Source organism: Alternaria viburni (assembly GCF_023758015.1).
Source record: "Alternaria viburni strain BMP 2772 chromosome Unknown scaffold_18, whole genome shotgun sequence".
NCBI classification, from domain to species: domain Eukaryota; kingdom Fungi; phylum Ascomycota; class Dothideomycetes; order Pleosporales; family Pleosporaceae; genus Alternaria; species Alternaria viburni.
Genome location: NW_026055787.1, coordinates 363719 through 390416, shown reverse-complemented (window position 1 = coordinate 390416; position 26698 = coordinate 363719). Strand labels below are relative to the sequence as shown.

The 26698-nt window shown below is 52.0% G+C and overlaps 12 protein-coding genes across 12 annotated transcripts; 7 read left to right on the top strand and 5 right to left on the bottom strand.

The window, feature by feature from the left end:
- Positions 1-668: 668 nt before the first annotated feature.
- J4E79_007995 (uncharacterized protein) lies at positions 669-1696 on the bottom strand (the record flags this gene model as incomplete). The annotated part of the gene is made up of 2 exons (XM_049356856.1): positions 669-941; positions 995-1696. 2 exons carry the CDS (start codon positions 1694-1696, stop codon positions 669-671), a joined length of 975 nt encoding a protein of 324 aa, XP_049208703.1.
- Positions 1697-2778: 1082 nt separating this feature from the next.
- Positions 2779-3810, top strand: J4E79_007994 (uncharacterized protein; the record flags this gene model as incomplete). The annotated part of the gene is made up of 1 exon (XM_049356855.1): positions 2779-3810. The coding sequence occupies one exon, from the start codon at positions 2779-2781 to the stop codon at positions 3808-3810; it is 1032 nt and encodes a 343-aa protein (XP_049208702.1).
- A 642-nt stretch (positions 3811-4452) lies between these two features.
- On the top strand, positions 4453-4969 carry RPL22 (60S ribosomal protein L22; the record flags this gene model as incomplete). The annotated part of the gene is made up of 3 exons (XM_049356854.1): positions 4453-4464; positions 4546-4787; positions 4843-4969. 3 exons carry the CDS (start codon positions 4453-4455, stop codon positions 4967-4969), a joined length of 381 nt encoding a protein of 126 aa, XP_049208701.1.
- A 3010-nt stretch (positions 4970-7979) lies between these two features.
- Positions 7980-9335, top strand: J4E79_007992 (uncharacterized protein; the record flags this gene model as incomplete). The annotated part of the gene is made up of 1 exon (XM_049356853.1): positions 7980-9335. One exon carries the CDS (start codon positions 7980-7982, stop codon positions 9333-9335), a length of 1356 nt encoding a protein of 451 aa, XP_049208700.1.
- A 2883-nt stretch (positions 9336-12218) lies between these two features.
- On the bottom strand, positions 12219-13210 carry J4E79_007991 (uncharacterized protein; the record flags this gene model as incomplete). Its single annotated transcript, XM_049356852.1, has 2 exons — positions 12219-12248; positions 12296-13210. 2 exons carry the CDS (start codon positions 13208-13210, stop codon positions 12219-12221), a joined length of 945 nt encoding a protein of 314 aa, XP_049208699.1.
- A 632-nt stretch (positions 13211-13842) lies between these two features.
- On the bottom strand, positions 13843-14899 carry J4E79_007990 (uncharacterized protein; the record flags this gene model as incomplete). Its single annotated transcript, XM_049356851.1, has 2 exons — positions 13843-14303; positions 14353-14899. 2 exons carry the CDS (start codon positions 14897-14899, stop codon positions 13843-13845), a joined length of 1008 nt encoding a protein of 335 aa, XP_049208698.1.
- Positions 14900-15380: 481 nt separating this feature from the next.
- On the bottom strand, positions 15381-16291 carry J4E79_007989 (uncharacterized protein; the record flags this gene model as incomplete). The annotated part of the gene is made up of 2 exons (XM_049356850.1): positions 15381-16171; positions 16234-16291. 2 exons carry the CDS (start codon positions 16289-16291, stop codon positions 15381-15383), a joined length of 849 nt encoding a protein of 282 aa, XP_049208697.1.
- A 1107-nt stretch (positions 16292-17398) lies between these two features.
- Positions 17399-18355, top strand: YPT7 (Rab GTPase ypt7; the record flags this gene model as incomplete). Its single annotated transcript, XM_049356849.1, has 7 exons — positions 17399-17428; positions 17487-17540; positions 17623-17718; positions 17767-17946; positions 17996-18040; positions 18088-18190; positions 18246-18355. 7 exons carry the CDS (start codon positions 17399-17401, stop codon positions 18353-18355), a joined length of 618 nt encoding a protein of 205 aa, XP_049208696.1.
- A 592-nt stretch (positions 18356-18947) lies between these two features.
- Positions 18948-20464, top strand: J4E79_007987 (uncharacterized protein; the record flags this gene model as incomplete). The annotated part of the gene is made up of 2 exons (XM_049356848.1): positions 18948-19190; positions 19256-20464. 2 exons carry the CDS (start codon positions 18948-18950, stop codon positions 20462-20464), a joined length of 1452 nt encoding a protein of 483 aa, XP_049208695.1.
- Positions 20465-20596: 132 nt separating this feature from the next.
- Positions 20597-22081, bottom strand: J4E79_007986 (uncharacterized protein; the record flags this gene model as incomplete). Its single annotated transcript, XM_049356847.1, has 1 exon — positions 20597-22081. One exon carries the CDS (start codon positions 22079-22081, stop codon positions 20597-20599), a length of 1485 nt encoding a protein of 494 aa, XP_049208694.1.
- A 389-nt stretch (positions 22082-22470) lies between these two features.
- J4E79_007985 (uncharacterized protein) lies at positions 22471-23571 on the top strand (the record flags this gene model as incomplete). The annotated part of the gene is made up of 1 exon (XM_049356846.1): positions 22471-23571. The coding sequence occupies one exon, from the start codon at positions 22471-22473 to the stop codon at positions 23569-23571; it is 1101 nt and encodes a 366-aa protein (XP_049208693.1).
- Positions 23572-24120: 549 nt separating this feature from the next.
- Positions 24121-26342, top strand: J4E79_007984 (uncharacterized protein; the record flags this gene model as incomplete). Its single annotated transcript, XM_049356845.1, has 5 exons — positions 24121-24325; positions 24397-24656; positions 24706-24864; positions 24913-26174; positions 26231-26342. 5 exons carry the CDS (start codon positions 24121-24123, stop codon positions 26340-26342), a joined length of 1998 nt encoding a protein of 665 aa, XP_049208692.1.
- Positions 26343-26698: the final 356 nt, after the last annotated feature.

Here is a 26698-nt window from a genome sequence, read left to right as displayed (position 1 = left end):
GCGTGAGGCTGCGTAACAAGTGTGCAGAACTCTTGAATTTGCTCGCTGAGTATATTGCAAAGTTGAGTCAGCGACTAGCGGCCAGGACGTCAAAGACACCAATGAACACACCTAAAGTTCCTCGTGACAGGACTTTAGGTTCGAGAGCGAAGCCCAAAAGGAAGCCAAAGAAGCGTGTTTCAAAACTAGCCTTTCAGACACCAGCAGCGCCAGCGCCCTCGAGGCTGGGCTGGGAAGCCTGGTACATGAACCGCCGGCTTCCTTCCCTACCATTCGATAGATCACTTCCGGCCACACCTCGCGCATCGATGTCAACTCTCACCAAATTCTCGGAACCCAAAGGGAAGTTTCCTGCAACGCCTCGAGCCTCTTTTTCACGCATCGACTGCGCGCGCATCATCGCTCAGGCACAGGACAGTGCACATGCAAACTTTGTGAGCCAAGGAGCGGACCAATGGCATGTGCCAACCGTTGCTGGGCCATCAGATCTGGTGAAGGAAGCGCTCATGTGGTTGGATTATGAAGATAAGTCGGGGAAGATAGGTAAGACAGTTTTTGATGGAAACATGGCAGACGAAACTGAGTACGATCATTCTCGTAACGCCAAGCTGGCGGTAGTGTAGAGATTGGAAGTTCAATTGACTCGTCGTCTTTGCTAGTCTACATACTCACAGCTCTCTGTCCCGAATAGTTCTATACTGTTGATATTTCATGTTTGCCTCGTGCTCTCTGGTCATATTCTGCATGAAGTTCTGGACAAACTCCGTTTTGACCGCCCATGAGGCTGTTATGCGCAAGAATTGCAAGGCGAAGACCGTCCACACTAGCTGGATACCTTCGATAAAGATAATTTGCTTGTAGGCAGGAGCGAGAATGAAGGCAGCAAGGCGAACAAGCGGAGTGATGGAGAAGAATGTGCCCAGGAAGTTGAAGATAAGGTGCTAGTCGGCACGTTAGTGAGATGGCATGCCGAAAAATGAAGATAAGAACTCACTTCGCCCAAGCCCTTGAAGATCAAAATTGGTGACTTCATTTTGAGAAGCTGCCGAAGCATATGCTCCACGGTGAATATAGACAGCATGCCAACTGTCATATCGAGCACCCATTTGACGAAAGTATTACGCCAGTTTAACGACGCTCGATGTACTCTGCCCTGTGCGATCCATTTCTTCACTACCTCTTCCTCTCTATCTTCGTACTCTTCGACTTGCTCCTTTTGCTGCGCTGGGGCGTCTCGATATCTCGGTCGAGCAGGCAAAATCCTTTCAAGGCCAATGAGCCACCAATACTGCAGTATAGCGAGCGCTAGTGAAATGATCACTTCTCTTGGCAACCTTCGCCGATAGAAAGATTCCGGTACCTCATTACCTGCAGTCCCGTTAATGCCATTGGTCCCATTGAGTCCAGTTCTAGTTTCGTTGCCATGCTGGAGGGCAAAGGAGAACGAGGCACCGTCGGAGGTGTTGACCGTGGGTTTGGCATCGATTGCTAATTGGCCACTCTGGTCTGTTAAACCAGGAATGGTAGCATTGGACAATGTCCCATTGGTGAGAAGGTTGAGAAGTGTCTTGAATGTTTCATCCTGCGTTACTTCGGCGAATATGTTTTCTTCGGCATAATGGCTGTAGAGCAGCGAGACGGTGCAGATGGCGGTTGCCTGGAGAACGGCACTGCGCATCACTGGCGAGAAGAGCATGATGAAAATTCTCGGTAGAGGTATACGATGGATGACCGAAGGAATATATGAGATGGACGCAATCTTAAGGCGGGTTGTCATATGAATACTGCGCCGCGTTAGGCAGCCACTCGTGTCTGCCTTGCAGTGCTGTCACATTGGACGCCTGATACGCGATGCGGTCCGAATATGATGCAACGGCATCTGTTATCCGCCATCTTGATGTCGTTGTCAAGAAGGCGATGCAAGGACATCCGCCTATCGCATCGCATCAGGCGATGATGCTACCGGGTCTCGGAACAGTTTAGACACTATCCTCTTTTCGGAACGCGCTGATCTCGACACGTGCCAGGGGTCCTTCCCGACACCCGGTGTTGCTTCAGAAAGACGTCGAAAAGCCAGCTTGGAAGTGAGCAATTGCTTCTATCTTCCGTATTTTACCGTGAGGCCTCGTGTAGCAGGAAGGCTGAAAGCTGCGAATACCTATAGCGCGCATGCACTCTAGCGTCAGAGGCAACTCGGCTGAATATGTCGCCTAGCGAGAGCGATCTATAATCTCTGCTCAACATTTAGGTAAAGGAAGATCTTTTGCTTCAGAATATTGCGATCAAGATATCATAAGGCGCACGGTAAGAGTGACCAGATGTAATCTTTCGACGCACAACGTGCAAACAACCCCAGATGAGAGCATGTAACCGGCGAAACAAGCTGGTAAAACCGGGATATCTGCGGATGGATAATGCGATGGTCAAGTCAAGGGATGCCTCGTATACTAATGGATGAAAGCTTGTACCAGAGTCGGCCAGAGAGCCAGTTTCTCACGGCACCTAATTCACCACACTTTGCCACCAACCTCGAGGCAGCAGTATCGTGCCTACTATTTCGTGTGCACATGTGCTTAGATCATTTCTTCGCGACTTTTCACTACTATACAGTCCGGCGACTTCGTTCACCTGCACTCGTCACCTTGAAGTCACAAAAGTCTCTATTATTCCCCCTTCCTCATTATCATCAACACACCCGAAGTCCTCTAACTCAACCTACACACAAGATTCAGTATGATTCGCTTGTTTCTCTACGCAGCCACCCCCTCCGGACTCAGAATGAGCTGGTTACGGCACGCAAACCTCGCACTCTTTCCAGAAGAATTCCGCGCCGATCTCGATGAACTCCACAGATACTTTCCTAGCCTGGCTATCGTGGTACCAGGAGTAGTGTCCCAGGTATCGGCAAAAAACGTCGGCTGGTTCTTCGCGACACTAGAGAGGACTGCCATCATTCTGACGGCTTTCCTAACACAGCATCCGACTCCGGAGCAGATCCAGCGTTACTGCAAAGACTTGGAGAACTACTTGGAAATGGAATGTCGTGATTGTCCCGCACTCCGCGAGTTGGATCTTAGAGAACTCGCCACGTTCTGCGAAGCAAAGCTAGAAGGTCGACGCCTTTCCGGCCCTCGAGCTTTCAGGGAAGTATCTAGCTTGCCTCCACTAACTAATCGAGAAGTCTTTTGGATTGTTTCAGCTTTCCTTAAGCCCGCGACAGTACACGTGTTAAGTGCTATGAGCCAAGCGCACATACCTACGTGCCGCTCGAACATGAGCTTCCGCGAGTTTGTCGAAGCAAGTCAGGGTTACAAGGATGGGATGTTGCACAGCACCATAGAACTTCCCTTCACATACCTAGGAGACTCTGACGATGATGTCAATTCGGACATGGATGACGATCTTCAACCGACTGGCGAGCGTATTCTGGTCGAGGATTTCTGCAAACCAGTGCAGAGCGTTCCTGAGGGTGTCGCATGCGCCGTATGTATGGTCGATGTCCACGAAGACAACAAGAACGAAGAACGACCAGTGATTACGAAGTGTGCTCACTACTTCCATCAAGTCTGTCTAGACAGCTGGGTCAATGAGTCAGCTATGAACGGTGCGAACGCATGCCCGCAATGCCGTGCAGAGATGTGTCAAGCTCGCGCACGTGAGCCTGTTTCACGGCTCCAGAGTGAGGCGCAGGAGGCCGAGGATGGCGACTTCATCGACTCTATGCAAGAGGAGGCATTGTACGCCGAGGGTGAAATCAATCGCGAACGCGGTTTGTTTTCGCGTCTGCGCAGCCGGTTCCGCCGAAACTGAGGAAGATTGTCATCTACAGGTGCAATTACGTCGGCAATAACGGCTTAATGATATCTGGTCAACACCTGCCCGGGCTCCCGGCCTCTTCGATAGCGCTGTATCATGCAGATGGAATGACGGAGTGAACCTTGGAATGCAATGGCCTTGGTAGCAGGCCTTGGAATGTGACAGTAGGAATAGATGTGATAACATAGTACCAATCGTCTCGGCAGATAGTTTGTTCAATAGTATAATGGGTTTCTGCGCGCATTTGACTGTTGGAAGATGTACAGACGAGTGATCACGCTCGCATTGAAAGAGGAGGATGGCTGGCTCGTGACGTGAATGTAGCAGCCGTGTCGCGCCCTTCATGGAAAGCATGCGCGGGGGTTATTGAGTTCTCGAAATGTAATGAAGATAGTTAGGGCGTTGAGTTGCTGGGAGGCATCAACAACGATGATGATGACCTCACCTGGGCAGGTACCGAGCTGCTCGAGCAGTTGGCGCCACTAGCCCCTTCGGGACTAGTACCCCACCATCGTGCCGGCAATTTTGAACTGCTCGAACTTCTGGCGCACCGCGCGACACTCACTCATTCTCCAACCCCTCCAAATCAGACGCAGGATATCCATTTCTTTGCGCTCCCCTCCCCATACCGCCAAAATGTCCACCACCGTACGTACAACCGCTTTGCTGTCCAGCGCAAGGGAGCACCCCACGCGCACAAGAACAGTAGGCTAAGTACTCAAGTTACAGAAGCGCTCCGCTGCCGCCAAGAAGGGCCAAAAGGTCACCAAGAAGTTCATCATCAACTGCTCGCAGCCCGTCAACGACAAGATCTTCGACATCCAGGCTTTCGAGAAGTTCCTGCACGACCGCATCAAGGTTGAGGGCCGCACCGGTAACCTTGGTGATACCATCCAGATCAGCCAGCAGGGCGATGGCAAGATCGAGGTCATTGCGCACCAGGAGTTCTCCGGCCGCTACCTGAAGTACCTGTATGTTGAACACCTGGCGCTTCAGAGGGAAGGATGTTGGCTAATAGCTTGACAGCACCAAGAAGTTCCTCAAGAAGCAGCAGCTCCGTGACTGGCTCCGCGTCGTTTCCACCTCCAAGGGCGTCTACGAGCTCCGCTTCTTCAACGTCGTCAACGACGAGGCCGATGAGGACGACGAGTAGATCTACGATACCACTTGAAGATACCAACACGGCTTGCATAGTATGGAGTCTAGGGTTCGGACAACAGGATGGGTGAAGGTCTACATGGCACGTAGCACGATCTAATGAATTGATGCACCTGTCACTTCCTCAACTGCATGCTCATGCGTGACTTATTCTCTACTTAGGAAGTCCTGGTTTCAACGCGATGTCCACAACACTCGTTCTACGCTAATGGAGTTTTCTGAGTCTGACGGTGGGGATACATGGCGTGAGTCTGTTTACAGGAACAGGGATCCCTGAGAAAAGTTTGCGATGTCACACGCGAGAACACGTTTAGCTCGAATCGAATGCCATACCCACTTACTCCACACGATGCTAGGGAGAAGGTTGCAATATCTTCCGCGCAAGCGCTGACTGTGGAGCATGCGTCGTGCCTACTCAGTCGCGATCCTGAACACAGCTGCAAAAAGAACTCAAGCACAGCGCATCGTCTCCAATTGTACGGATAGCGGCTGAATCCGAAGGTGATTTCATGGAAGATGGGTTACGTCGTCTAAAGATATGCAACGAGCCGACGAATCCACCATGTCTTCAATTGTAGCTATTCCAGGTAGGAAGTGAGGATGCAGATTTGCGCCGTTCTGGTGTTTTATGGGGCGTGGAAAATCTTGCTACATGTACTAGAAAAAGCTGTTGCATTCTGTCCACGGTAGATCGACGTACGTGGGAGATCTTGGTACTGTTCCTATGCGGGTACTAGCGATGCGTTGGTGCGGGTACACTCGTTGCGAGAAAACCATGTCTCGCCAAACGCGATCCACTTGGTATAAGGCGTGTTCAGACGTGTCCTGGTGACGCGCTTGCGTGTATCACCTGTCCAGCTGTCAGTGGCGGGCGCAGAGATTTCTGAATATGCCCGGAGGCAGTGCTATAGGAAAGACAAGCGGTTCTCGGAATGGATGAGTTTGATATGTTCCGGGTGCTACTCCGCATTCCGATCCGGGGTTGCTCGGCGTTCAGTACAGAAAGCGAGACCGACGAAGCTAGAAGCCATGATGCTTACTTTGGTTCGTGACAATAACAGCCTTAATACGACGGAATAGACCCCGATGCAAAAAGCGCCACAGCGGGAGCGCCGTGCAATACTGGATTGGAGATCAGAGAAGTATACCGAATCGGCCCGTCGTAGATCGAAGCTTTGCGCCCGGATGAGGCTACAGAGAGCCGCAATGCAGGGCACTGTTCTAGAGGTCTAGACACCGCGAGTTGTGTCTGCATTCAGCAACCACAGAAGCGGTGAAATGGTGATCGTGCTACCAGTGTGGTCCTGCCATGACACGTTCACGGGCCATTGGATGGCGTCAATTTCAGGTAAAATTTCGCGATTATGACTCCAACCCTGAAGCTACGCGTGGCATGCTGAGTTGCACATGTCAACGGGAAAGAGATCCTTGAACGAACCATGGGTGCGCCACATGGACTCAATGTATGGTTCAGGTAATCAGGGATATGCAGAGAATGCAATTGTTTTACCGGATCGGGCGCTTCAGTCTTGGCAGATCGCGGACGCCATGCAAGCGTCGCCGTTGTTAAGCGAAGTATCGTGAGATTTCTAGGTGGTGTTTGGAGGCTTCGTCTGCCCTGATCCACATGGACTCGTCGGGCATTTCCGACGCGAAAGTGGCTGCGTGATCGGAACCGGTGCAGTTTCCATCGAGTAATGTAGACCAGTCTGGTCCCTCAACAAGTGGAGGCTTTGACACGACGCATCGTAGGTAACAGCCAATATCGGGCCGGAACGCCAAAGTGTGCAAAGAAGCTGTAAAGGATCTGGGACAGGTGGAGTACCCAGTCAGCGTTTCTTCTCGCTCCACGGTGGGTGTAGGAAAAACTCGTTGCATTACCTAACGCCGGCGCGGCTTGGCATCTGTCGCCATCACGATGAGCACGAATATGACTGTGAATTGACGAAGACGTTGCACAATTAGCAATGCGCAACGTAGTCGAGTAGGGCGCATAAGCGGTCATCAAATACGTGTCAGGTGCACATCCTGAGGTGACGATGCGCGCCCTTGAGGAATGCGGGGAGTCGCGCCGGTCTATGGGCAGTCCGAGGAGATGCTCGAATATTCGTCCCCAGAGTCGCACTTTGCAGGCGATCACAACGCCATGTTGCGGGGAACAGGGCATCAGATGTGCGTCAGCGAATGATGGCTAGCGGGCGGACAGTGTGCCGTTGCGATGGACGAGCACCCCAGGGTTTCCGGGTGGAGACCCTCTGGTACAATGTGTGCTGAAGTGAATGGCCGTCGGCGAGTCACACATGTTGGCCGCATAGTCAAGCCACCACGGTGCTTGTTGGCGGCGGCCAAAGCACGAGCTGGAATTCGGAATGCGTTCGGCCTGGTGATGAATCGGCGGTCAGCAGCGAGCGCTTGGTAATGCATGGTGATGGGGAATGCGCTGCATACACCGGTATAGGGCGCGACAGTCACGACGCTCTCGTACCAGCTCAGCTGAGAAGGTTGCCCAGGTGTTGACGTCTTTTTAGTTGGCAGGCACGACAGCTACTGGGCGATCGCGAGAGCGGCAGGCCGTGCGTTCCTTCCTCCTGACCCAAAAATTCCATGGAAGGCGCAGGGGTGTGCTTGCCAGAACCCGTTAGCGTGGCGTGCGCAATCCCTGCATCTGGTATAACCGATGAAATCATGCGAAATCGAGTTTCTCTCATGTAAAACTTCCCTCAAAATGCTAAACGCCTTTAAATAAGACCACGCCCTACCCCGAGCTACCCCTTTGGTTACTTTGACAGCTAGAACATGTTCCTGCCACAGACTCTCTATAACCACCTCCACTCCCACAAGGTTAACTCTTGAACGCCGCCGCATTCAACAGTTGCTGCACCTGCATATCGGATCTCGGCCCACTCCCTCACTCCATTGGACAGCTCCTTATCTCGCAGATTCACAGCTGCCAACATCCACTCACGTCACTCAATCTCAGCCCTACCCCGGATTCTTTATCAGACATGCCCGGTCGCCTGTTGAGCACCCTCGCGAGGGTGGCTCCCACGCCATTGCCTAAACTGGACCACGTCAAACCGCACGCCGAAGGCCTGCTGCCGCCCGTCTACTCCTACGACGCACCCCGCGTAAAAGCAAAGTCAAAGTCGGAAGAATCGCTCGTCATGGACATCTTCAACCGCCACAAGCATGACAAGCATGCGAAAGAAAAAGAGGAAGTCAAGAAGAGCCCCAAAGTGGAGGCTCAGGGCGCGGCTTCCATGAACATGAGCGTTGAGTCGCCGCCCATTGTCTTCTACAACAGCCCCCAGTCTTCGACCGGCGCTATTTTCTCGGGTCAGCTCGTCATCAACGTTCATGACCCCTACGTCACCGTGGAAAAATTCGAGATGCGCATGCTCGCCATCGTTTCCACTAAGAAGCCTGTCGCCCCACACTGCCCCGATTGCAGCACGCAAACCACCGAAATCCACAAGTGGGAGTTCCTGACGCATCCTACTTCGCTGCGTCATGGCCCACACACGTTCCCCTTCAGCCACTTGCTGCCGGGACACTTGCCTGCGACTACACATGGTAGCCTCGCCACAGTCGATTACTACCTTTCCGCTGTTGCTACTACCTCATCGGGTAAGATTACCTACAAGCGCAATCTGGACATCAAGCGCGCCATCTTTCCCGGAGCCGAGAAGCACTCTATTCGCATCTTCCCTCCCACGAACCTTACCGCTTCAGTGAAGCTACCCCCGGTCATCCACCCGATTGGTGACTTCCCCATTGAGATGCGCCTATCTGGTATTGTGCAGAACAAAGGAGACTCACAAACACGATGGAGGCTCCGCAAGCTCAACTGGCGCATTGAGGAGACGCAGAAGTTCATTGCTCCAGCCTGTGCCAAGCACATTTCCAAGGTCGGGGGTGAGGGCAAGGGTGTCCTTCACGAGGATGTTCGCGCCATCGCCAGCGAGGAGGTCAAGACTGGCTGGAAGACCGACTTTGAGAAGGGCGAGATTGACGTCGAGTTTCAGGCCGCCTGCAACGTCGGCCTGAAGCCTCTTTGCGACATGGAGAGCCCAAGCGGCATGAGCGTCAAGCACAACCTCATCATTGAGATGGTTGTCGCTGAAGAGTGGGCACCCCTCAAGAAGCTCAACCAAGCCACTCCTACTGGCGCCGCTCGCGTTCTCCGCACTCAGTTCCACCTCGTGCTCACTGAGCGCTCTGGCATGGGTATTGCTTGGGATGAGGAGCAGCCTCCTCTCTACGAAGACGTTCCTATCAGCCCCCCGACTTACGTCGACGACTGCGAATTTCCTTTCTCCAACAGTAGCTCCCGCTCCGGAAGCTTCAGCCTGGAGCAATAGCTGCGAGCTTCCTATTTCCTTTCTTCGCTTATACCCCATTTTACGATGAGATCATCGACGCTTCACGAATCTCCTTACTGTGCCATTGGTCTATTTTCGCTTGGAACTATCACTAGTGGACTGTAGGATATACCCGGCGTCGCGTTTACATGCTCGCCACTCTTATTGGATTTTTTTACGGCGTTCGGCTCATTGCTGGTGTATTTGGGTTGAGCTCAGGCTGAGCCGCTCTTGCATCGAATGGACATCCAGCAGGCGTTTTCCTTGGCACAAAGAAAAGTTCAATTCATAGATCACAATTCGTGACTAGCATCATAGCAAGTAATACATAGTACAAGCAGAATCAACTTCTACGCTCTGACATATCTTTCGCTCATGCTTTCTTGGAGTAACTCACAAATCACTGACTAGCTTCACCTCTGGGCACATGAACAAAGCGGTATACGTAAGTCGCTGAGGCCACGCAAGATCTGTTCATGGCGTACACTTCTTCACAGAGCATCACCGGACCCCACCCATCAGTCAGACCAATTCACACCGCTTCATAGTACTCTCACATCGGAAGCGCCTTCCTAAAATGGATCTCACGATACTCGCCCCTTACAACTCGTACCACAAAGCCACCACATGAAAATCCTGCAACCACGTTCCACACTAGCCAGTATTCTAGAACACACTCCCCACATCCCTGATACATGCACCATGGTACCAGCACACCTCGCATCGGCACTTCGGTTCCCATACGCCAGTGACACATAACATGCACTTGAGCGGGTACATTACCTGCTCGCCCTGACACCTTTCACCCTGGCCCCTGTCGGGGATCACTCGCATGGTCGGGCTTCTCTACCGAACCGGTACTTTTGAGGCTGCCGGCCTAGAATAATTGGCATGCTAGGGCTCGGACGTGCGCGACAAGATGGGAATGTGAATTCCTCCATGTTTGGAGATGCGACAAGTCTGGATGGGATTTCCTATTTAGGTTATCCGCTTTTGACCGAGCTCGTCAGCCCAGACCGAAACCTTCTGCATGTTTGTGCATATGTCACTGAAAAGCTTGAGGATCGCGGCTCTTCTTTCAATTTTTGCCTCTGCTGTTCAGGGTGAAGTACGGGATGGGCGTGTGAAGACGTCGGCTCATGGATGCTGTTGCCAAGGTATACGTGGGGTGCGGCTACATGACGTACATCACGAACTTTGTCTAACCCATCACCACCCTGGAAGTATATCCTCAACGAACCGTATGCACCTTGAATTTCTACAGAGCACTAAGCGTACACTCCTTTGGAATTGCCGCATCGATCTTACCATCGCTAGCCGTATTTCTTGAACGCACACGCCCCAGGGTGTTCACAGCAACTCCTAAGGTTGCACAATCGTTTTTGACATCTAGTCGCGACAGTCGCTAATTCATTGGATCACTATGGAACCACTCCGAGCATGAGCTGGCGTCAGGTGAAAAAGACCCGAAATGTTCCGGGTCTTGCCTATGTAGCCAAGCACCAAAGAAAGCATGCCGACTCGCTCCCACACAACAGGATTGGAATGAGGTACCTTTCGCAACGTCAAAAATCGTGCCGCGCTACATTACAGTGTACGAGGTCAGTGTATGTCTCATATAAAGTTCGTACAAATACACTTACCCGTGCTCGACATCGAGGAATCTCCCCACGAAGATCAAAACACTTATGAACTCGCCAGAGCCGTGTTTGGCAGTCCACTCTTGCTGGGTTATGTCGATTGACATGCTGGTGAAAGTCAGGCGACCACCTATCCTCCACCAGTCTGTGGCTTTGTCAACACGGTGAGACATATACCGTTCGCGACCAATCCTCCCAACCAGTCTACCCCACGACCATTCTCGATTTACTTCTTTGACCGGTTGGAACTTGTTCAAAAGAAACGGATTCTTTATCTCCAGTGTGGAAAACGTGCCGTTGGCCAGACGAAGCGCTGAGTTTTGGTCCAACAGCCGTACTACCTCTGGACGTCCAGAATGAGAGAGATACATATTCGCACCCCATACGAGACTTGGGCTTGTGGCATTGATCAGATCACTCAGATAAGCGCAATATTCAGTATTGGGAGGTAGCCGCCAACTGACTGTACCGCCCCAGCCAGCCCTAGAGTTAAAGATACGAAGTTAGTCAATGTCTTACACGCAGCTCGCGCAACGGCTCTTACCAGGTCCACGAAGGTAAATGATTACGTCGCATACATGCTTCGGAGATGAACATCGCTTGATGCGAGCCCGCACGGTGAAACCATGACGATATCGCCAGGGCGAAGGTAATCTGAGCGGGGGCAGCGCTTCCAGCAATGTCGCCCGTCCACAAGGGTATTCCGTGAAACATATGCAGCGATGTGGTTTGTTCGTACATTCCAAGAACACCCTGGACTAGAGATGGCGCAGAACTTAGTATTGGTAGCACCAGCAGTTCCAAGGCAAACTACTTACAGGCTGGCAGGGTATCTGTAGCTTGTGTCAAGCGTCGTTTCGTAAACTCACGCATATGTTCGCACAGCCCTCGCAATTGCGCTCCAACGGTTATCTCCTCTACGACAGGAAAGCCATAGTCAAGCCGATACTCCTCGTCATTAGCAATGACCAAGTCTCCTTGGTGCGCACTACTACCTCCGCTGAATGCACCGCCTTTGAATATGCCGCTCAACATAAAGTCTACCAGAATGGTGTTGGGATCGTTCTCATGGCTTATAGGTTGGTGAAACAGCGACACATCCGCGCTTTCATTCGAAGCCATACATCGACATTCCCAGTAGAACTGGTGTTCTGTGAAAACGATACGGCGGTTAGAGAGGACTCCTTCTTGGTATGTCCACCCGCGGGTCCAATATTGCGATTGGAGTATTTCTCGCCGCGGGTCAGGGAGCATAGAAAGAAGTAGACTTCCGCTATTGGCGTAGTACTTTGGCTGTGGCTTGCGAGGTGTGTTTCGTACCCCAGGAAGACCATGGCTAGCACCATTTCCTGCAGCTGCTACGATGGTGAACTCAGCTGCTTCATATATTGTGGTCATCCTCGAAATCAGGTAGCCTTTCTCTTCTGGATCCGCCTGGTTTATACAGCTCCGATCCACCCACAGATAGGTAAAGTCGAGCTTGCGTGTGACCTCGACTGCGTCCATGACAGTCGCCGGCCAGTCTTCCAGATCGGCGGGCGTAGATCCCCAAACATAGCTTAAAGCGGCGTACGGAGTTCCCCACGGCTTGTCTTCAACCTCGGGAGGATCCTTGGTACAGTTGATCAGACGAAAGCCTCTGGTTACCGGTTCTTCCGATGCACGTTGTCTGCAGGCGGTACCGTGTCCACTGCGGCAGTAATCGAGCCAAGACCGCAACCGCTCAAGATCGAATGAACCCTTGAGCTCTCTTGCTCCCAGCAGGTTCTGGTTGAGAAAGTCGCTGGGCTCGGCAGCCGACTTGTAAAAGATGGCCCCCACAGCAGGAATCTCGTAGTCTAGCCATGTAGCATCATGCCCGGTTGGTGGGATCGACTCTATATCTGGCACGACTGCCATGAACACTGTTTCGTGGCGTTCCTCGAGGAAGTCGGGTTCTTTAAACGCGGTTCTCACCCGATCTGCATTGAAAAGCCAAGCATCGCTGCTACGGAACGCAAGTAGTTTGTAGCGTTCATGTACATCTGGCTCGACTCTGACAGATCGAAGGAAGTCGCACAAGGGACAATCTGATGGCTTGGACAGCCTCGTACCAAACCGATGCACCGAGACTGCATCAGCGTAGAAGTGCCTTCCATCGCTAGTTTCGTAGAGCTTCGACTTCTTGTCTGGATCGTCCACTCTGCGTTTGTAGTACTTGAGGGCCGCTTCGAAAACGTTGTCGACGTCAAGCATTTGACATCCCGCACACAGTGGTGATGTCAGGTCGATGATTGGTTTGAGTCGCTTCCTTCCTTCAACGTCGTCTTCCGGGCTAGCTTCCTGTCTTCTTTTGCCTTCCCTAATAGACAACGACGCGCTCATATCGCTCCCGGATTAGAAGTTCTTTGTACTATAGGCGCGTCAGAATTTCTTCGTGAGATACGCGATGGTAAGTTTCCTCTTGTTAAATAATTGCTGTGTCGCATTCTCTCGAGAGTTTCAAAAGGTATTTCGGAGTATTGGAATCGATTCATTCGGAACCTGATGGAATGTATGCTCGTATTGGTACACACAGCTGAGCGCAGATCGGCGTTCAACACAGCCTCCTCGTTGCCTGAAACCAGCCTTAGCGGCGCCACGAGCGCGTCCACGCAACCTGAACGAATAGCAACGATGATCGTTTTTTTCTCTATATTATCATTTTCGCGCACTAATCCCATGTTAGGATGTTCTGCGAGTTGAGGCTGATCAAATCCCACCCAGCGAGCAATTCGGGACCAGGCGCGAATGCAACTGCGGTCATCGAACGACAAGTTCTAACAGGCTGGCCGGCCTTGCTTTGCATCTGGAGGGTAGCACGCTTTACTTTCACTTCAGCCAATCGTTCAATTCGCTCCCACTTTAACTACCAGCTTTCCCTTCGCTCTACCTGTTCTGAGCTTCTCATAAGCTTTGGGTACATGCTCGAAAGCAAAAACCTCACTCACGACAGGCTTCACTTTCCCGTCCGCAACGAGCCTTCCCAACTTCGTGAAGTCTTCGAAATTCGTAGATGCAAGACCAAAAGAGAATGGCCGTTGCCCTCCCCCAAGCCACGTCGGTACCAGGAAGCGGAATGCGAGATCGTAAATAAAGGGTAGGCTCACTTGAGATCCGATCTGGACGTACTTCGCTGCAGGCTTTGTGAAGGAGGGTGATTTCCAGTATAGCTCAAACTGATGTCCAATGTTGTCGAGAACCATGTCATAGTGTTTTGAGCTGCTTGCCAAAAGGGTAGGCACATCGTTCTCGCGATAGTCGATCACTTCGTCGGCCCCAAGATCCTTGCAAAGCTGAACATTTGCGGCTGTGAGGGATCAGAAAATGCATCATTGTCGCGACTGTTGGACGCTTACCGGAGCAGGTCGTTGTGACATAGCATCCCAGAGCTTTTGCGATCTGAATGGCAAAAGTACCCGTACCACCTGAACCACCGTTGATTAGTACTCTGTCACCGGCTTTTACATTCGGTGCGAGGCACTGATATGTAACAAGACCGCAGACTCCCAGCGTTGCTGCTTGCTCCGCTGAGATACCATCGGGCATTGGCACCGTTCCCGCTTTTGAACCGATGATGAATTCTCCCAACGTGCCAAACTGTTGCTTCGGCTCGAGCTTGCCAAAAACCATTTGCCCGACCGTGAGGTCGCAATCCGGTCCCACTTCAGCGACTTTTCCAGCGAAATCAAGTCCGGGGGTTGCTGGCTTAGGGATGGCCATTCGCCCAACGATGGGTAGTTCTGCAAGCTTGTAGTCGACCTGGTTCAGAGCAGCAGCGTGAACTTGAACCAGAGATTCTCCGCTTGCGAGTGGCCGCTTGGCTGTCGGCAGCGGTACTGAATCATTGAGTTGTATTGCCTCCTCGAGCGTGGTACTACATGTTGTCCATTGCCATGCTTTCATCGTTGCTGGCAAGCGCAGCATCGTCTCGGTTCCGGTAGTAGTGGTTTGCGACATCGTCCAAGCAAGTGCGTGGTAGGAGAAATGAAAAGTAAAAAGCCAGAAATGAGTTTCAACCCCGATGCGCTGTCATATGCAATTGCGTTGCGGCTGGTCGTCAACCAGGACCGTGGCTATCGTACGGATCCCCGCACGGGGAAGTTGCGAAGAGACCATCGTGTACGGCGTAGGATGAGTAAACCATCAAGACCCATCAAGATCGATCATCAGCGAGATTTCATGTAGAATGGAGTTAATTGTCAACGCTGTGTATAGGACATCATTGATACGAGTGAGAAAGCGAAGGACATGCGCGCAGAATGATCGCGACTGCTAGGCTGCTAGCGCCGGACTTCGCACTCCCGCTACTTGGGCAGCTACTACCCAGCACCACCACCAAACACCCTTCACTCGCGTGGCTTTCCGCCTGTTGACTACGTAGTATCTACCGTTCGCGCCAGAAGTCGCTATCCTCTCCAATGATGACCTGCTCGTCGTCGGATACGTTCCCTTCAGCAATGCCATCCATATCGTGCCTCATCGGCATGTCAGCCGTACGGCCTCTCCACTTTCGACCCCTTCGCTCTCCAGCTACATATCCCGCAAGCACAGCACTGACAGATGGAGGCGGGTCTTCTTCTTCTATGTCCTCTGGTTCGCCTTCGATGTGGCTGTCCATCGCTTCCTTATGTCCTTCATGGTCTGACATCCTTTCCTCTTCTGTTTCGCCAAGTATTTCGTCATTCATGACGCAGTCATCTCCTTTGGATTTCTTCCTTGTGCACTCATTCTGATCTTGCGCCTTTCTCTTTCGACCGGCGCGAAAAGGTATCCGGGTCTGATGATTGTTGTCGTCCTTCACGAACATGGCGTCTAGACTTCCAAAATCGCCATCGGCCTTCTTTGTAAGAAATTTGTCAGTCTCATGCTTCAGACTATCCGATGACGCCTTGGGGTCTTGTCTGTGGGACTTTGGCTGGTCTTTTGCCAGCACACGTCCGTTCCGTGGCCCGCTCGTTTCCAAGATCACTTGCGCTGCTCGCTTCTCTATGGCATCACGGAGACCCTCGAGCACCTCAATGCGTGTTCTTACGTCCCACCCGAAGATGATCGTTCCTTTGCGAGATGTTACGTCGATGCGATATCTGTCGGATGATATTTGGATAGTGACCAGGTTGACGTCGCGAACACTGGTGACGGAAGGATACTCGGTACGAACCAGAAACACCAGCGTATCTAGATACTCATGTTAGTTTTCTCTTATCGACAACGAGCGCTTGGGGCGATTAGTGGCCTACTGATCAGTTGTATACGCTCCTGCTCGGACAAAGTGCCTCCAATATCAGTGAGCGCCATGAAATGCAAGTGAAGAGGATCCGCGTTCGTCATGGCAAAGGATTGATCTCTGGAGCTATGACGCTCTAGATTGATGCGGAAAGGATCAGTGGTATTGGTTGGGGCGAAGAAAGAACCCACTATCGAAACTACAGTTATAGTGAAATCGACGCTCTGCCAAGACGTGTTTGCATTCACTGGCCTAATCGGGACTCTTCCAGTTCACTCGATCAGAAACCGACAATGGAACATTATTGTATTGCTGATAGTTTGACTGTAAAAGTTTGCTATCAGAGACCAAACATACGGAGTCTGCTAAAGCAAAGTATTCATGCTATACTCGAGGAGCACTACATCCAGAATTATTTCGCCTCCACACTTAATAAGCTGTTCTTCCATGTCAGAATGGGCTGTTTACCATATCAAGAGCTTCCAAGTACGTTATTGCTTATCTCTAGGGCAGGAGTAGAACGTGATGTCCATTTGGTGCAATCCGAATCTAATGCAAGCGTCGTCCACATGGTGACTGCAGGTGGAGTGTTCAAGAATCGCACCTAGATCAGAATTTTGACATTGGAAAGCTAGTTCTACGAGCGACGTGTAAGCAGGACTGTACTGGCAGCCTTAAACTTTACCGCTTAGGCGATCTATTGGTAGCCCTGGGTGTATCGGTCAGGTTCACGGTCGCGCTAGGTTGGAGATTGGCGATGACACCAGCGACTTTGATAACTTGATATCTGGATAAATCTCTCCCTCAGGGACAGTCGTGGATTAGCGGTGGGGGTAGACGGTCTATGTGAATGCGGTGTCAGGTGGGCGCGTGGGTTGAGCCACCTCAGACCATGGGACGGGCGGCTAGCGCTATGTCCGTGCCCAGCTTGACATCAACCATCATCGATCTCTGGTAACGAAGCTGCACCTATCCTCACCGTATCTGCGCCATAAACGCAGTGCATTGATTTCTTCACTCGGCCAACGTCCTGGAGACCTAGATATTGGCGTCGCATACCCTCTACCTCGGCCTAGTATCCGCGCAGCCAACTCCGCACCACCTCGAAGCATCTAGCTTCGCGCCTCGAATCGACCGCGCCGTACCTCGTCTCCCTACCTACACACACTCTCTACAAGATGGCATCAAGGAAGAAGGTCCTCCTTAAGGTATTTCAGCTCCAGACAGGGCCTGCCCTTCACGACTAATCACGACTAATGCGCGCAGGTCATTATCCTCGGAGACAGCGGGGTCGGCAAGACGAGCTTGATGAACCAATATGTACGGAGAACCCCTCGTAGAGCTATACACGACACGAGTGATAGCTGGAGACTATGAAAACTGGCTTATACGGTCTCTACAGGTCAACAAGAAGTTCAGTGCAAGCTACAAAGCCACAATCGGTGCCGATTTCCTGACCAAGGAAGTGTTGGTCGACGACAGGCTGGTTACCATGCAGGTGTGTACATGTGAATCTGCGCGCTTTGATCTTACTGACGTACGATAGCTCTGGGACACTGCCGGTCAAGAGCGCTTCCAATCGCTCGGTGTTGCCTTCTACCGCGGTGCCGACTGCTGCGTGCTCGTATACGACGTGAACAACTCGAAGAGTTTCGATACCCTGGATAGCTGGAGGGACGAATTCTTGGTTCAGGCCAGCCCGATGGATCCTGAGAGCTTCCCATTTGTAGGTGCATACGGGTAGATTGGGTGTACATCGGTACTGACGCGGACAGGTTGTCATTGGCAACAAAATCGATGTGGAGGAGAGCAAAAGGATGGTGAGTCTCTGTAGCGACCGTTCAAGGCTTCATACTGACAGCGCCAGATCTCGTCTAAGCGCGCCATGACATTTTGCCAATCGAAGGGTGGTATCCCGTACTTCGAGACCAGTGCTAAGGAGGCCATCAACGTCGAGCAAGCTTTTGAAGGTAAGCCAGACCTAGAGTCATCCGAATCCCCGCTTTCGGAAGCTGACATCCGTAGTTATCGCACGACAAGCTCTAGCACAGGAGGACGTGGGTGACTTCAGCAACGACTTCCCCGAGACAATCCCGATCGACCTCAAGGGCAGCGAAGGCGGTTGCGCATGCTAGTGTATGCCATCACGAAATAAGCGACGTTTATGAGAACCGACAGTGGAACCTCATCTGCCGCAATGCCGTCTTGCATCTGGAGTTCGCATGGAGTTTGGTGTTGAACATGCTTCTTGAGCAGGAGGATCTCTTACTCCTGTAATCTATCATCACGGATGGGGTCATTGTCACCTAGTCGATATAGCTGCCTAAGAATATATGAATACATACATGAACAGTACTTTTGCCGGGAGTGCTATCAGACGCGTGCCTTCCGCCCGCGTATCCGTGATGACGTGGGTCCGTGGCTAAGGCGGCACCGCCACAATTCCGTCAACGGGCCTCTTTGAGACACGAGGACACATGAAACTCGCAACCCCCGGGACTTAGCACCCTCTTATCAAGTGTCCGCGTGTTACGCCGAACCACCCCGTGCCACGAGTCCATCACTTGCATATTTCTCTGCCTTTGACAAACGACTGATTTCATGGGCGCTCGCATATTCTTCCATGCCTCGACACGTACCCCGACCGTGAGCCCGCTTATCACCGAAGACCCTCCTTGACGGACCTGTCCTATACACCTACAATAATTTCTATTACACCCTACCAACATGATACCTCGGAGGGAAGAAGATGTTGAGACGACGCCGCTCAGTCCACGCGTTAGCGACGTCTCCGACGAGAGCGCATACTTGCGCGGGGAAGACTATCTCGAGAGCCCAGCGAGCGAGGCCAGCCAGTGGGCTGAGGGACAGAAGAAGGGACTGTGGACGAGCAAAGTGCGACATGCAGTAGGAATAGCCCTCCTACTTGCGACGGTGCTACTGTGGACAGCTAGTAATTTCCTCGCGAGTGTACGTATCTCGCATCCCCTGGGATGGCACAGGTAGTGGTAAGCGCATAGCTGACAAGCCAACAGACAATATTCGCAGACGATTCCTACTCGAAACCATACCTCGTAACCTACGTAAACACAACATTCTTCGTCATCCCTCTCCTACCCATGTTCCTCCACCACCTGTGGGTCGACCGTCACCGTCCCAACAGCGCGCGGCAGCACCGCCAACCTCTCCTAGCACACGCACGCGACCTCCTGCAACGGCGAGCAGGGAAATGGAAGCTCCTCCGCGAACACGAGACCCCCTCTTCGACCTCAGCCTCGAACAAAGCGCGCAATGACGAGGCAACCGAAGTCCTGCTATCATCCTCGCTGCACGGCTCCCAAAGTTTCGCAACCGGGAAAACTGGAGGTCAGGACGAGGACGACGGCTTGACGATAAGAGATACAGCGAAACTGGCGCTGGAGTTCTGTCTCCTTTGGTTCCTGGCAAACTACTTTGCGGCCGCCTGTCTAGAGTACACAACCGTCGCCAGTTCTACTATCCTTTCTTCCACATCTTCCATCTGGACCCTACTTCTGGGATCCATAATGCGCGTCGAGCGCTTCACGCTGCTCAAATTCCTCGGCGTACTCGCGTCTCTCGGCGGTGTAGCCCTCATCTCCATGGTCGACGTATCCGGCGAGACAGACGAGAACCGCGGTTCCTTCCCGCACAAGACACCAAAAGAACTAGCCATTGGCGACGTCATGGCCTTTGTGTCGGCTGTACTATACGGTTTCTACACAGTCTTCATGAAATCCCGAATTGGCGATGAGACAAAGGTCAACATGCCTCTCTTCTTCGGCCTCGTTGGATTGTCCAACATCCTGCTCCTCTGGCCTGGTTTCATCATTCTGCATCTCACCGGCATAGAACCTTTTGAGCTCCCGCCCACATCGCGCATCCTCAATATCGTGCTCATCAACAGCGCGTCATCTCTCGTCTCCGACTTTTGCTGGGCCTACGCTATGCTGCTTACTTCTCCACTGATTGTTACTGTTGGTCTTAGTTTGACCATTCCGTGCAGTTTGGTTGGGCAGATGCTGTTGGACTCACAGTATGCATCGGCGTTGTATTGGGTCGGCGCGGCGATCATGGTGCTATCCTTCCTGTTCATCAACCATGAGGATCGGAAAGATGAAGCAGAGGGACTGCAGGGCGCGGATGATGCTGTGACGGAGGTGCAAAGGGGCTTTCAGAGTATAAGACAGAGTCTGAGTCGAAGGAATTCGAGGACGGACGTTTGATGTCGGATACCTGGATCGCATACTCAACCTGTTCATACACATATTCTTGAACAATTCTTCATAGCCAAAAACCAAATTCATTCTCATTGGTTCATGGGGTATCATAATGCAAGTCATAGTAGTACCAGTCCCTCATTTCCGTCCACCGTCCATGTTTTTTGAGTACCCATTCCGTCCATATTTCCCCTTACCCTTCGAGTTCCACTTCTTACCACCGCCCTTGTAACTCTTCTCTCGGTCATTATCTTTCCTCTGCTCCATCAGGTCCTTTTTCCTCTCCTTCCAACTCTCGTCGTCGTCCAGTTCCTCAATTGACCAACCCTCCTTCTCCATGAACTCTTCGAGTTGCTTCTGAAGTTGGGGCTCCCACTTCGATTGGTCTTCCAGATCCGTGTATTCTAGGACATTCTGGCCGAGCGTATAGTCGCCTTGGCGAGAGCGGATGAGAGACGACATAAGGCCGAGCGAGTTACAAGCTAGACCGAGATCGTGGCAAAGAGAGCGTACGTAGAAGCCAGACGTTACTGTCATACGAAGACGGGCTGCCGGTGGTTGCGGGGTGGGCGCAGATGTAGCTGATGATGCGGTAGCGTCGGTGGGTTCAGCGGCGTTATCTTGGGTGATTGTTGATGTGTGTTCTGTCACTTGTGCTTCCTCCACCGAGGCTACAGGCTTCTCTTCTGTTGGCAATGATGCTTCGACACTGGCGTCTGTGACGTTGTTCTCCGCGAGGACTTCTTCAGTGGGTGCTACCTCTGCTGGTAAAGCGCCAGACATGGCAGGCTCAGAGTCCGTCTTAGGTATCTTCGGCTGCTGCCCGGCGCCTTCAACGTGGTCGTTTTCCGGTGATCTCGATCGCTTGCGCCCTCTTCTTGCCGCTGTATCGGAGTAGACTTTTGCGTCTTCTTTCCGGATACCCATCAGCTTCTTTGCGCCCTCCATCTCTGCACCGTCCACTTCCTCCTTTGGCCAGGCAAAGTCATGACTACCGGGTTCCAACCACTCGACAAGCTCCAGCTCTTCTACTTCGACCGGCCGCGCTGCCACCTCTGGTATGTCCTTGCCCTCTCTAGCATATTCGTACATCTTCTTGCCGTCCACCTTGAGCGCAGAGAAGACGCTTGGCTTTTGCAAGATCTTGCCGCGAAATTGCGCCAGCTTCTCCTCGACCAATTCCTTTGTGACGTGCTCGTACTCCGCCTTGCCGACAACCTTGCCTACAGCATCGTAGCTGTCTGTCGCCGCGCCGAACAATACCACGCATTCGTATGTCTTTGTGCACTCGAGGAAGCGTTGTAAGCATTTCGTGCCCTTGCCCATGCCGACAATTAAGACGCCAGTAGCCATTGGATCGAGAGTACCGCCATGGCCGAGTTTCGCTTTGATGTTCTTGAGGTGTTTGGGCTTAGCGTCCGCGATAATGAGGGAGCGCTTCTGGGCTTCGAGCCAGGGTGCGAATAGCGGCGAGCGAGAGAAATGATCTTGGAGGTCGCGCAAGACGCCGGCGGAGGAGGCCCATTGAGGCTTGTTGATCGCGAAGATTCCTTCGAGCACCTTGCGACTCTCAGTCGGTGGAGTAGTCATAATGGCGCGTTTTATCGAAGATGCGACTGGCATCAGTGGGGTGATAGAAAGAAGCTCGGAGCTCTAGCTACTAGGGTGGGAGGAATCGGGGCCACTAGAGATTAACAGAACTTGTGTTGCCTACAGCCTACACAGGATTATATTTTCCAAAATCAGTTTGGAGTATACATCGTCTTGTGTGCTACTTGATTGTCAAAATACAATACAGTGTATGCGGTAACGCGAAATTTCGTAGCCGTTCCGAGAATATGCGCCAAGCCGGAAGACGCGCTAGTGGGCGATCATCTCACATGTTTCTGCGGCTGCCTCGCGCTTGCGCTATTCACATCCACTTGCGACTTTTATCTCCCCTCTCGATCCCACGCGCCAACGTCCCGCTCTGGGCTCTTGACTGCTCACGTATACCTTGGTCTACCGACATCATGAGCGACACCAATAAGGACCTCGAAGATCTCGCGAAATCAACCACCGAGGACTTCTACGAATTGCTTGGTGTAGCCTTCGATGCGCCGGAAGCTGCAATCAAGAAGGCTTACCGTAAAGCCTCGATTCGTTACCATCCCGATAAAAATCCCGACGACAAAGATGCCGCGGATCGCTTTATTTACCTCGGATGGGCTCGAGATATCCTCATAGACGAGAAGCTAAAGGGCGAATATGACCGCGCGCGTACCAGGCGGCGGGAGAAAGCGCTCCAGGATGAGCTTCTGGACGGTCGGCGGCGCAAAATGAAGGATGACCTGGAAAGGAGAGAACGAGAGGGCAAGGACTTCATGAACAACCTAAAGAGGAAGAGGGCGGAAGATATGAACGAGGCGGAAAGAAGAGAACAGGAGATACAAAGATTAGCCGAAGATGGCAAGAGGCGCAGAAAGGAGGCACAAGAGCGCATGGAGAAGAAGCGCAAAGAAGAGGATGAGGCAAGCTTCGTAGACGTAAGCCCTGAACCACAGGCACCCAAGCCTGGAGACTCCGCCGAGATTGATCGCACAGTCAAGGTCCGATTTCAGCGAGAAGGCGACGCTACAAACTGGGACAAAGACAAGATATCGAGCATGTTTGCGAAATATGGCAAGATCGACAGCGTCGTCATGGGCAAGGACAAGAAGATTCGACCATCGGGAGAGAAGCATCGCAAGGTCATCGCCATTGTCTTTATCATCTATACACGTCTCGATCACGCGCACGCCGCCGTCCTGGACGGAAAGTCCGACTACCCGTCGCTCGAATCCGTGGCTTGGGCGAACGGCGAGCCCGACCTCAAATCGCCAACCAACGACGCGCCCTCAGCCCCGTCAACACCTATATCCACGCCGAAGAACCAGTCATTCAGGTCATCATTTGGTCCAGGTATAGGGAAGGGCGTTGGAAGTACTACACCACTGGGAACCCCAAAGTTCTCTTTCAGCCCGAAGACACATAGTTTGGAGGAGGTTACTATGATGAGGCTGAAGCAAGCAGAGAAGAAGCGGCTGGAAGATCAGATACGCAAGCAGGAGGCCGCCGAGGAGGCTGCGGTATGATGAGATGACTTGATGAATTCGTTGTGTTAATCCAAGATACCCACTATTAGTTTAGTTTAATTTGCCGGCTACATTGACTTTTCCCACCGTTCTTATCACTTTCAAGTCATGTTGTATCCTCCCGGCGGTGCCCTGGATCTTATAAGCAATGCAATATCAGAGCCCTGAAGTCCTCAGAGGTGAGAACATGTGCTCTTCCGGAAATAGCCTTTCCCATGTCGTCGCAAAAGTTAGATCTGGTATAGCTATATTTTCAAAGAAACCCTTCAGTTGTATATCGGTTTGCCGACTACATAGACTTGGATAAAACACCTTCTACATTATAGTGTGTTGTAGGCTGCAACGCTTGAGTCTGGCTTTCGAGTGACGCAAGTGACCTCGGGAAGCAGCTATCGATAACACGCCTTTGACCCTGGACGCGCATCCCGTCTCGCGCCCTTCGCGCCCGCCCGCATTGCTCATCCCCACTACTTCTTTTACCTGACCTTGGACCGGCAGCTCTGTTTTGTAACACCGCAGCATGCAGCATACCCGAGATTATTTCTTAAGATGCCGACCCCAGAATCCGAGATACTGAAGCCACTCGACGCCTCCAACACCAATTCCGACGACTGGGAGATCTTTGTCCTGAGCGATGCGCGCATTGTCTTCGAAAGCAATGGCAAACCTGCAAGCCTTCTTGCTGCATATGCAGACACCCCACTCCGAGTGGAAGGTCGACTGGAGACTCCAGGGCGTAGCCAGCTGAAATACCGTATGTGAGACATGCTTGTCGGCTGTCGGACGCGACGACTAAGCAAAGCGCTCTGGCTAACGCGACTGCAGTTTTGAAGAAACCCTACAAGCCTATGGAAATCGAAATACAACATGTTACGCGCTTCTCCTACGGCGAAATGACCGACGGCGCATACGTAATTTGGGCGCAAGGCCAGGCAGGCTGGTTCGAGATACGACCAACAGCGCAGTACAAGCCCATCTACGACCAGATGGTTCAGGCTGTGGAACTTCTATACTTTGTCACAGACATTTACGGCGAGTCGCGGAAGAAGAGTAGCGGGCCCAGTGCTGAACTGGTCTTCCAAGAGGTCAGCATGTCTTCGAATCATGCAACATTGTGGCGCTAACACGACACAGTATGCAGAGGACGAGCGTTTTCCTTGCAACGATGTGGCCACGGCTGAGAGACTATTCGACCAACATCATCTGTTCCTCATGATGTGCTTTCTGAACAAAGCCCAGGGACTGAGCTGGAGTAACACGCCTATCTATCAACGTTTCAGACGGCGGTTTCCGGTAGGAAGCATGTTGCTCGAACGTGTGCCGAATCTAACGTACGTGTAGAAAGACTTCGATAATTGTAAGGCACGAATCGAAGGGCGCTATTCTCAGATCCAACCCGAACGCTCAGCGAGGACCCAGAAGTCCGCAACTGCACCAACTCCAGCTTCCAAAACGGCACAAGCGAATGCGACACCGAAACCAACGGAAGCGCCGAAGAAAGACGACAACTGGTGGGAGGCGGCCGCACTCTTCGAATTTATGCAGAAAGCAGTGAACCAACGGGTTTTACGAGCAGGACGGAATCACATAACGGTGGATCGCGTTGCCGAACTCATTGTCAGGCGATACGAGATTGAGGAAGTGGACATTGCGAAGAATGTGCTTCTGGTACACGCACAGAATTTATGCTACATGATGGATCACCCGCGGCGGAAGAATGTACAATTCTTTGCCGCCGAACCTATCTATCAAGAGCTGTCAGCCGGCCACACACTTCCCGCAGCCGAACAACGGCGAGCTGAAGGGGTGGAACTGAAACCACGGAAAGATCACGGAACTCTGAGAGACGGTGAAAGTGGTTCTTCAGATACGTCCGATGAGGAAGATGACGCCATAACAACACCTGTGCGTAGACCACCGGGTAGACGGAAGCAAGGACGGCTCTCTGTGCTTAGACCTACGAGTGGAAAGTTTTCTGGCAAGAGCAAAGGGATCAGCATTAAGCCAGGGAGACAGAAAGGCGGAAAGGGGAAAGCACCCGTGCCGGCAAGTGACGACTCGGAAGCCGAGCCGAGCAGCAACGCTACAAGTAGTGATGAAGACGATGAGGAAGAAGGCATCGACACACCAACCCACGCCCTATCACCAGGTCGAGAGAAGAGAAAACTAGACGACACAGACGGTGATCAAGACGAGAAGGATCGACGAAAACGTACAGCCAGTGCATCCATAGCACCTGAATCTCCACCCACAACTGCCGACTCGGACTCTGCCTCTGAAGGAGTCAGCGCTGTACCACCTCTTCCGCTCCGTCACCGACCCTCCCATCTCCCTCCCCACGCGAATCCAGCATCATCATCAGGAAACAATAAATCAATCGTATCACCACCGATAATATCAACACCCTTGCCGACATACGAAGCTAATGGCCCCCGCGACTCCTGGATCTGCAGTTTCGACGGTTGCACGCAGAAAATCTACGGATGCAGTAAAGAGTTGGGTAGACAATTGATCACAGAACACTTGGAAGATCACAGTCGAGGGCGAGAGAAGGTTGTTGGTATTCTTTGGAGAGAACAGGATAGATTGAATCTGCCTGTTAGGTGAGTCCTTGTTCTCATGGTGGAGATGCACGCGCAGTAAGCTAACACTTTGACAGCAACTTGATCAAGAAAATCCGCGAAATGAACGAGGCGGCTACGCCGCTGTTCCCGGTGCCTGGTGCTCCGGCGACGGCAGTGCAGCCGAAGCCTATACAAAGACCTGTGTAAATTCAAGAACCTATTCATACTCCCACTTGCTTTGGAATGAAGAGTTACAGTGACTTGAGTCGTGGTACAATCATTGACTATTTCTCAATTTTCTATGCATTTCTGAATCTCTTTCTCTTCCCATTTTCGCAGCCCAACTCGCAGACATTGTCCAATCTCCTCTTTTTTCTTCTAGTGTCCTTTTCTACACTGTTGTCCTTGTCACCTTCATCTCCCACACGACTTTCAATACTCTCCCTCACTTCACCCACACTATTCACATACCCTACTACTACTACTGGGTCTATTCCAGCCCGTTCTGACCTCAATATTTGAGTATGCAGGCTATTCACATACCCTAGCTCGGCATCGTATTC